The sequence below is a fragment of the Musa acuminata genome, chromosome BXJ2-4 (genome assembly GCF_036884655.1).
Source record: "Musa acuminata AAA Group cultivar baxijiao chromosome BXJ2-4, Cavendish_Baxijiao_AAA, whole genome shotgun sequence".
NCBI classification, from domain to species: domain Eukaryota; kingdom Viridiplantae; phylum Streptophyta; class Magnoliopsida; order Zingiberales; family Musaceae; genus Musa; species Musa acuminata.
This window is the reverse complement of record NC_088341.1, coordinates 36,511,839-36,521,829: the sequence shown is the minus strand read 5'-3', so window position 1 is coordinate 36,521,829 and position 9,991 is coordinate 36,511,839. Positions and strand designations below refer to the sequence as shown.

Genomic DNA, 9,991 nt, shown 5'->3' with positions numbered 1-9,991 from the left:
TAAGAGACCGAGGTAGGGCCTAGATTCCTTTTACGAGGACTACATCGGATAGCCACCGTGGGTGCTTGACTGTTTCTATGGAGCCCGCTGCCAGAAGTCGCTCCTTCCCCTCACGGCCACCCAGGCCTCCGCCGCGATGTGCTGGTTAGCCCGCTGGAGCATATCTGGTACTATGGTGGGGGGTCGCTCCACGAGGGACCAGAAGAATCTGGAAGGTCACAAGCCTGTCATGAATGCCTGCACTAACAGAGAGGGATGAGCATCCGACAACCCCCGGATTTGTGTTGTAAAGCGATTCACAAAATGGGAGAGGGGCTCGTCCTCCCTTTGGTTGAGTCCGAGGAGCAGTGCAACGGTCAGCTTTGGCCAGGCATAAGCCAAGAAGTTAAGCTCGAAGTCTTTGACGAACTGATCAAAGGAGGCGATCATCCCGGTCTTCAAACCACTGTACCATGTGCGGGCTGGCCCCCTTAGAGTCGTGGGAAACACCCTGCACATCAAAGCGTCAGAGGTTCCGTACAACACCATTTGAGCACGGAAAGCAGCTACGTGGTCTGTTGGGTCGGTGGAGCCGTCATATGCGTCCAAAGAGGGGAGCCGGAAGTTCGGGGGAACCGTCTGATCTTGTATCTCGGGCGCGAACGGAGACCCTTGGTGTGCGTCCTCCCCGAGCTCTCCCTTTGACATGCGAACCTCCTCCTCCACTTCGTCGAGTTGCTGACTAACAAAGCATAGCTCGGCTCGCAGGGAGTCCGTTAAATCTGAAGATAATGCCTTGGGTTCTGGACGGCCGTTCGGGTTTTCCATCACTCGATCCCCGAGTGGGGCCGATCGAACCCGAGGCAAAGTGGGGAGTTTCGGAAGTGGCGTGTGGGCCCGAACAGGCGGCTCTTGTTGCCGCAGTGGTTGGATCACAGGCGGGTGCGCCGGATGAGAAACGAGCGGGATAATGGTTTGCACCATACCCGTTAGAGCTCGGACTTGATGAGTGAGGTCCAGAAAGGTTCCGGACGACACGGGCGACGGGTCGGCTGGGGCACCTTTGGGCGGCGACCAGCCCGGGTTGTTATATATCCGCCAATAGCGCTCTGAGGTCGTGGCAGGGTGTTCATCTCGAGGTTCTCCACACGGGGGGTGTCCCTCCGGAGCTCCGATCGGGTGTGACCCCTCAACTGCGGGTTCGTTTGAGTCAATCCACTGATCCCTCGACATTGAGGCCTCCTTCTAGCGCCAAAATGTTAGTGTAAACAACTTTAAGCCGTGGCCTCGGGGCTGACGCGACTTGGTTCGGGTCTGGATGATGGGGGATCTCCTTGGGACGTTCCTCGAGATTACTGAGGTGGCCGATTACGGTGTTCCGATCGGGATGGGGTCGCTATTCCCTCCGGGAAAGAACTCCTCGCTTGTGCGTTTAGTGGGTGACCTCCGCCTTCGCCCCTGCACAAAGGTCGGGTCGGGGAGCTCGGCCCGACCCCTCCGACAATCAAGTTAGTGGATAGTCGCAGGGGGTTTTTTTAGCTAAGTTGTGTCTTCTTGTGTGCCTCTCGTCTCCCCCGTCTTTTCTCCTTTTTTTTGCCTTTTCCTCGAGGCGTGAGGGTTTTTATAGTGAGAATTACTGTTGCCTGATATGTCTGCCCGTAGGGAGCAGGATCGTACTTCTGGTAGCTTCTGACATCGATGTTGGTATGGCGTGAGGGATCGAGCCTGAGCAAGGTGTTAATGTGCCTTGGTCGGCGTTCCGGTCCGCTTTGACCAGGTGCTGACAAGTCAACAGAGACGTGAGACGTCATCTGGGGCAACTGACGTCACCCGGGGTAGCTGATATCACCCGAGTCTTATCGCCATTATTACCCTCATCATAGGAGGAGGAAGGAGACGGCTCATAAAGAAGCTCGGAGGCAAGGAGGGATGACATGAGAGCTCCCTTGCTCGCTCTTCCCTCTGACGGTGTCCACGAGGTGCTCACTCTTTTGCCTCAGTAAAGAGAAGTCGGAGGCTCGGATCTCGCCCGTTGGATCAGCGGTTTTTGACGGCAGTCAACGTAAATAAATAATTCAAAGGCCACTTCGAATGAGATGACCCGAGTCTTCTTTTACCAACCTTTTGCCTCGCGTTACCGCCAAACAATAACAGTTCACACACACATTATATCAAACACTCTTAAGGAGAGGATCCGATCGAGTTCGGCGTGGCGGTATTGAGATCAAAGAGTTACTTTCCTCTGCCACATTCCACTCTCCACGCTCGCCTCCGTTCCGTTACATGCGGGACTCCGAGAAGCGAAAGCAACGAGCAAACTCGAACAACGAGTTGCTCCTCCAATAAGAGAGAGCAAAGGCAGAGAGGATCTCCAATGGCCTCGAGGCTCGGCTCTCTCCCTTCCCAACTCGGATCCCCTCCCCTGCACCACCGCCACCACCTTCGCTGCCGCCAGTTCGCCTCCCTCTCCTGGTGCCGCACGTCAGCGCCATCGCAGCTCCGCCTCTTCTCCGCTTCCGCCTTTGGGTATGCTATGTTAAAGTCATGGTTATCACAAGGTAGCTTACAATAAGATGACAAGAATTCACCGTGCCTGAAAAAGGGCATGTATCATTACAATTGTCTTTCTCTGAAACCGTGCAAACCAACCGCCAACGGAACGCAGCGCTTCCCCGTGCGACGCATCGGTTCGGTGCGCTATGCTTGCTCCCTCGTCTGAAACCAACTCCATCGGCCCGTACAACTCCGATGAGCGCTGCGCATGCCCCTGTTCCACCACCCCACCGTTCTGGTAGCGGCGGCCTCGCTGCCGCTGATGATGGTGGCGCAGGCGGTGATGATGACGGCAACGACCCGTCCCGCCTCAAGCGGACTCACACTGTCGACGCCGACCCCGTATTCCCGGAGGAGGAGGCAGAAGAAGAGGAGGAAAAAGATGGCCTTGATATCCCACCTGACCGGTTGCCCCCTTTGGATATCCTTCGTCCTCCCCCCCACCTGAGCGGGTGGCAGAGGGACACTGCCCCCGCTCTCGCTCCGCACCAATGCCACGTCTGCGGCAGGACATTTGGGTCCGCCAAGTCCCTGCACGGCCACATGAGATCTCACCCGGCGCGGAAGTGGCGCGGGGCCGTCCCGCCGTCTATGCGTCCGGGGTTCGAGCAAGAGGCCGCGAACTCCTTGCTCCTGCTATCCGGCGCGGGGATAGCGCAGCAGAGGAAGTACGTTTGCAACGGGTGCAAGCAAGAGTTCGACACCGGGCAGGCACTCGGCGGCCACCGTGCGAGCCACAGGAACCGGAAAGGCTGCTACGCAATAGCCAAGGAAGTAACAAGGGGCGGCTCCAAGAGGAAAGAGCAACATCCAGGGAGAAGCGGCGGGGAGACGTCTTGGGCCAAGGAACAGGCGGACGAGGCGGAGGGAGAAGAAGGTGCAGCGGAGGCACCTACGGCGTCAGGGGTAGCGGTCGAGGGGACTTCGAGAAGTAGTAAGAGGAGACGGCGGGAGCATCGGGTGGATTTGAATTTGCCGCCAGTGTCATCGTCCGACACCGGCAGCGCAAGCTCGTCTTCTGCTGGCAACAGTGCTCCCTAGTTACTGTAATGGTTGCCGGGAGCGAGCCCAACTTCTATTCCTTTGGGTTGGCCGTCGTCCTCAAATGAGCATGACACTGTTATCCTGGTGTAATAAGAATAACAACATGCACAGTACTCGTACTATGTTCTCCTTGTCTTTTGGTTACTTGGAACTCTTAGGATGGCTCTCGCCTTCCCAAGTAAGAGTAATAATGTCATCTTTCGAATATGAAATATGATTCTACTTCTGTTGATCGTTGACCGAAATCAGACATTAAGCACCCTAATTCACCACTAATCTCCGTTAAGCTCCCTAATTAGCTTCCTTAAGGAACGTCGTGAGTGGGTCCACCGAGGGACCCACGAGTATCACCAGTCTTCTAATCGTATTTCTATTAGTAATGTTGTGGCGTGGAAACCTCGATGGTATGTCTACCCGGCCCCTCTTCCTCGCCTTCTGATTCCGTTAGCGCAACGATGCGGCGGAAGCTCACGACGTCGCTGCTATCAATCGGCGTCTTCGTCCTCCTCGCTGCCTCCTTCTCCTTCCATGTCTCCCGCGACTTCCTCCCACCCGCCGCACTTAACCCCGCCACCCTGACGCAGCCCATCGACCGCCTAATGAACCATGCCGTCCACGAGCTCCCCGCATCCCTCCGCCGCCTCCAATCCCCGCTTCCCATGGATTCCGTCCTCCTCCCTGACTGGGAGGTGCTTCTCCTCCTCCCTCTTAATAGTTCCTCTGCCGCAGCCGGTGGCGCCAAGCTCTTTTGCCTCTTCCATACGGGCGCCACCTCCCCAGCCCTCCCCGCCGGCCCTTCCTCCTTCCGCTGCTCCCTCCCGAATAGTGTTCGCCGCGTCCGTCCCTTCTACACCCCGCGCCTCTCCGGAGCCACCTCCGCGGCCGCTCCGTCTCGCGGCCAGGAGGACCCACCGCGAGAGATGATCCGTTGGTCAACACGGCTCACCTACGAGTCGCTCTCCACAGCCCACGACGTCATCGTGTTCGCCAAGAGCGTCAACCACCGGCAGGGAATCGGCCGCCCCGCCGCGGGCCTCCGCTGCGTCTTCTCCCCCGTCTCTGGAGGAGGTCCCGTTGCCTGGACCATCGCCACTTCCTCCGCCCAGGAGGTCTTCCGCTGCCCCCACCCACCCGCCGCCGACTTGTCAAGTGCCGTGCCTATGCGGGTGTCCCTCGCGACCGAACCCGAGGCGGCGCCGATCCCGACTGTGGCCAGCTACCGCACGCCACGCGTCCAAGAGACCGACAGCAAGGCATTGCCGGGCCGCGCACGAGTCTGCGCCTGCACGATGGTCTACAACGTCGCCAAGTTCCTCCCGGAGTGGGTGGCGTACCACGCCGGTGTCGGCGTCGGGCGCTTCTTCCTGTACGACAACGGGAGCGTGGACGAGTTGGACGCGGCGGTGAGTCGACTCGGCTCAGAAGGGTTCAACGTGACCACTCGCTACTGGCCGTGGCCGAAGACGCAGGAGGCCGGGCTCTCCCACTGCGCGGCGGCAAACCGGGACGCCTGCGAGTGGATGGCGTTCCTCGACGTTGACGAGTTCGTCTTCTCCCCGGCCTGGGCTGACTCCGATCGCCCCGACCGATCCATGATGGGCTCGCTCCTGGCAGTCGAGCCGGAGGTGGGGCAGGTCTCCATCCGATGCCTGGAGTTCGGGCCATCGGGCCACCGAGCCCACCCCCGCCTCGGGGTCACCCAGGGGTACACGTGCCGGCGGCGGAAGGAGCAGCGGCACAAGTCGGTGGTGCGGCTCGACGCGGTCGCCCACTCGCTGGTCAACTCGGTCCACCACTTCAGGCTGAGGGAGGGGTTCAGGACGCGGTGGGCGGCGGCAGGGCAGGCCCGGGTGAACCACTACAAGTACCAAGCGTGGGACGAGTTCAAGGCCAAGTTCCGCCGGCGGGTGTCGACCTACGTCGCCGACTGGAAGGAGACGACCAACCTGGGGTCGAGGGATCGGGCGCCCGGCCTTGGGTCGGAGCCGATCGAGCCCAGGGGTTGGGCCGGGATGTTCTGCGATGTGAACGACACCCTCGTCAGAGATGCGACTCACAAGTGGTTCAGCGCAGCGGGCCCCGGTGGGGCACACCGAATGGTCTGGCAACACTAGAATTTTGTTTTCTTTTATAAATATGATTTTTTTAATTCGTTCTGTGTTTTTCTTTTAAATTCATATAGTTTATATGGACATTGGATACTCAAACCTATATGTATATGTGGCCGGTGATATGATTTGACTCGATCGAAAGTTCCACGGAACGGAGACGGATGTTTCTACAATGTCAAGATCGGCAGCATCAAGAGGCGGTTAAAGAATGCCATTAGGTGAAACGTAGACATTGGGACACGTCTGATTCCCGCATCGGACAAGCTGGCTTGCCGCGTTTGGTCTGACCGAAGACTTGTGGGAGTCTAAACGTGCCCGCGTTGACCATCCGTTCTTTGTGACGTGCATCACGATAGTCAATTTTGATTCCCCTATTCTCCATTCTTTTTTATTTTCTACCGTCTATTTACATCACCGTCTTACGCGGGTCCCACGCTGGTTTCCCAGCCACCGAACGGGTGGGAAAGCTGGTACCGCATGGATAGGTAACTTTTCCTAGAAAAAATAACAAGCTTTTTCTCACCATTCTAATACAGTGGCTACCTTTCATACATTTTAATAAAGTTGGCCAGCAATACACACACAGACACAATACATATATATATATATATAACACCTCCACCTTCACCATAAGAACCATATGAGTTGAGGATCTTCCATGAGTAGGTGAGGCTCTATATTTTTCATCTCAAACAATAAATTGCATGGGTGAACTCCTTGTTTACACCTTATTCAAGTCCAAGCTATTACTTGAATTGTAAAGTAGAGGGAGACAACTCCTTGTTCTAAGCATTTCAATTTTCAATGACAAGATTTGAATTGTAAAATAGAAAATTCTAGTTAGTAAAGACAAGGATCACATTTTTTTTAACTTGATTTATTATGATAGATATAGACTCCATGACAAGAGATTGAAATATAAGATAATATTATCAATATCATAACGTTGAGATGGCCGAGTTGGTCTAAGGCGCAAGGTTCTGGTCCGAAAGGGCGTGGGTTCAAATCCCACTCTCAACACTGAAGATGTTTTACATTATTAATTTTAAACCCTTTTTAATTACATCTACATTTCATATGTATTTATAATGAATCAACCTCCCTTTGCCCTTCCGTGAGATATTTCCGTCAAATTAACTAAAACATGAATCACCCAGTAAAATTCGATGAAGTTAGATCGTTCAGATTCTCAATTGCAGAAGGCAATATTCCGAACTTACTATCTAAACACATCTTCTTCAGAAATCCAACCAGAAGAGGAACCCTAACCCCAGCTAGCCCACGGCCCCAAACCCCGCCGCCGACGTCGACGGCGGCACTCGAAAAGGGACAGCTCAACCACCGAACCCGTAGAGAGTACGGCCCTGGCGCTTAAGAGCGTAGACGACGTCCATGGCGGTGACGGTCTTCCGGCGGGCGTGCTCCGTGTACGTGACGGCATCTCGGATGACGTTCTCGAGGAAGATCTTGAGGACGCCGCGGGTCTCCTCGTAGATAAGGCCACTGATGCGCTTGACACCACCACGGCGGGCAAGGCGGCGGATGGCCGGCTTGGTGATGCCCTGGATGTTGTCGCGGAGAACTTTTCGGTGACGCTTCGCCCCGCCCTTGCCGAGACCCTTGCCTCCCTTTCCGCGGCCGGACATTGCGCCCACAATCGATCGATCCAAAAGAGAACGCTTGGAGAAGAGGTAAAGGTGACGGCGGACGGAAGTCTTTGACCCGATTGCGGCAAAGGCGGACGGTATTTATAGAAGAGGGAGTTTGGGGCGCGGGCAGGGGTCGATCCGTGGGAGTGTATCGTTCCGCTGTTGGATCTCACATTGACGGCTGCGATGCGTTCTATTCGTTTGTCTAGGATGGGTGACGTGGCAGGTGAGCGGAACTGGTGTGCTTCCATGGTTCGCACGTGCGGAAGGTGTGGCTCCCTTGATCTCGTTCGAAGCCCATAAAAGGCCTATAGCCACGTCTTCTTGGGCCGGCCCAATATGACGAAGCCTTAAGAGGAAGCGGAGGGAGAGGCGAAGACGAAGAAGACGGCGGAGACATGAATAGCTATGGCGTGTGGAGAGGAGGCTTCTACCCTGCATATCCACCTCCACGAATCCGAGGTACCACCCACCCTCCTGATCTCCTCGTTTTATCCTCCGAATACTAGGAAACACGTCCGCCAATCCACAAGTACAGCTTTGCTCGTCTGTATGTAGTTTCGTCCATCGTTGATTTCTAATCTCCATGTAGTTTATAACCCTAAATTTGAAGCCGTCGATTGCCTTTGCTTCGCGTTCCGATCTCATATGTGGTCGGTATGGTTCCATAGATTGTTTCTTGTAATGTGAACCTTTAATTTATTGATATGAGTGCTCTAGTCGTGTCCATGTCCGACACCAAAACTTGCAGGATTGGTACTTAAGCATATATTAGGATTCATGTATCACCTGCAATTTCTTTATGTTGATGTCAGATACGAAGCCCTTCGTATCATTTGCATAAGGTTTCTAAACACATTGAATAGTGGAAATATATATGTTCTTTTGATTTTTAACTTACTGTGACTTGAATGATCTATGTAACTTTTATAAATAAGTATCTTTTGCCAATGGTTGATAAAAGTTAGATTTGTGATGATCATAGAGTATCTAAATTGGCTTGATTTATATTAATAGACAAAATTATAGCAATGTATGAAAATTATGTATTGGTAATTGTTGTATCACGAACTTAGCTAATTTTGTCTAAGTCGATGCCCTTGCATGTCCATCCGCAAAGAGTCAGCCTATCCGAAACCTTTTTGGATCCCCTTAAGGACCAATAAAAAAGAGGACGAGTTAGCAGAAGCATTTAATTCGGGATTCCATAAGTAGACATTTTAATAAACACTTGATAAACAATGCAAATTACAAGCATAAACTTCGCAAGCACTGAACGCTTACGCGACAAAAGATCCAAGGTTGATGCAGGACAGAAACAAAAATAAGAAATTACTACTAGAAAAGATTCTAACAACTGACCTGATGAGGAAAATCAACTCCTTATGGTGGAGAAACCTTCACAATACTTGAAAATATTTCTTTTTTATGATTTCATAGGCTTAGAAGAGGCATTTATTTATATTAGTTCTAGGCCTTCAAAACTAACTAACTAACAATGTGGGACTATTGAAAGAAATATAAAACATAAAAATTAACAATGTGGGATAAATAAAAGTGATAAGTGGGTAGCTTGTTCTTTGAAAATAGTCTTCTTCTGCTTGTTTTGCATTCATCCTCGCCACTTGTAAAAAAACTCGTCCTCGAGTTTATGTTTGGATAAAATGGATTCTCATTTGAAAAGTAGTTATGTAAGTCTGCAACATTGAAGGTCTTTGAGATCCCCCAATCATCTAGTAAATCAATTACATAAGCATTGTTATTGATTTTCTTTAAGACCTTGTAGGGACCATATATCTTCGGATTCAATTTGTTGTAAGTGCATATGGGAAATCTCTTTTTTTGCAAATGCACCAAAACCGCATCTTCTTTCTTGAATATATTCTCTCTCCTATGCTTATCAATTGCTTTATTGTACTTGGCATTACTAGCTTCCAACTTCTTAGGTGTCAACAAAGTTAGGACTGCACTTTGGCTCATACTTTTTTTAATATCTCTTTTGTATCAACTTTTCTACCTTCTCCCTCAGCATCTCATTCTCTTTTGGGTTCATCCGGTAGTGAGGTAAATTTGGTAGACTTGCTCCTAGAGTCAAATCAATTTGGTACTGAATATCTCTTATGGGTGGAAGTTCATCTGGTAACTCTTCAGGGGTGATCTCTTTGAATTCTTCCAATATCGATCTTAGTTCGTTTGAAATCTTTGCTTCGGGTGACTTTTCTTCCTTTACAATAAGAGCATAGCATACTCTTGTTTCTTTAGAATTGGTAATGAATTCTTGCACAGAGTTGGAAATAGATAAGAGAGACTTCCCCTCTACTTTAGAAGTGTTGGTTTCATCTTCCTTTTTGTTAGTCGATAGAATGACAATCTTCTTTCCATTCCACTAGAACACATAATCATTCTTTCTTCTAGCGTGGGTTGCATTCACATCATACTACCATGGTGCATTCACATCATACTACCATGGTCTTCCAAGTAGTACATGGCACGCATCCATGTCAACTACCTCATGTATAACTTCCTCCTTGTAACTTTTCTCAATTGAGAAAAGAACTCTACAATTCTCAGTTACGGTGACAATTGGGCCTTCTTTAATCCACCCTAGCTTGTATAGTGTTGGATGAGTCTCTGTCTGTAATTTTAGGTGCCTCG

General features: G+C 51.6%; 2 protein-coding genes and 1 non-coding gene across 3 annotated transcripts; 2 read left to right on the top strand and 1 right to left on the bottom strand.

Annotated features, from left to right (window-relative positions):
- Window positions 1-3,862: 3,862 nt before the first annotated feature.
- On the top strand, window positions 3,863-5,807 carry LOC103979655 (glycosyltransferase family 92 protein RCOM_0530710). Its single transcript, XM_009395826.3, has one exon. The coding sequence runs from the start codon at window positions 3,978-3,980 to the stop codon at window positions 5,688-5,690; it is 1,713 nt and encodes a 570-aa protein (XP_009394101.3). The 5' UTR covers window positions 3,863-3,977; the 3' UTR covers window positions 5,691-5,807.
- Window positions 5,808-6,632: 825 nt separating this feature from the next.
- Window positions 6,633-6,707, top strand: TRNAQ-CUG (transfer RNA glutamine (anticodon CUG)). The gene has a single exon. It is a non-coding gene; the product is annotated as a tRNA-Gln (tRNA).
- A 142-nt stretch (window positions 6,708-6,849) lies between these two features.
- LOC135610610 (histone H4) lies at window positions 6,850-7,422 on the bottom strand. The gene has a single exon (XM_065105338.1). The coding sequence runs from the start codon at window positions 7,331-7,333 to the stop codon at window positions 7,022-7,024; it is 312 nt and encodes a 103-aa protein (XP_064961410.1). The 5' UTR covers window positions 7,334-7,422; the 3' UTR covers window positions 6,850-7,021.
- Window positions 7,423-9,991: the final 2,569 nt, after the last annotated feature.

Bases quoted from the DNA above. Each gene is read 5' to 3' on its own strand.
- LOC103979655 (XM_009395826.3), top strand. From the start codon at position 3,978: ATGGTATGTCTACCCGGCCCCTCTTCCTCGCCTTCTGATTCCGTTAGC.
- LOC135610610 (XM_065105338.1), bottom strand. From the start codon at position 7,333: ATGTCCGGCCGCGGAAAGGGAGGCAAGGGTCTCGGCAAGGGCGGGGCG.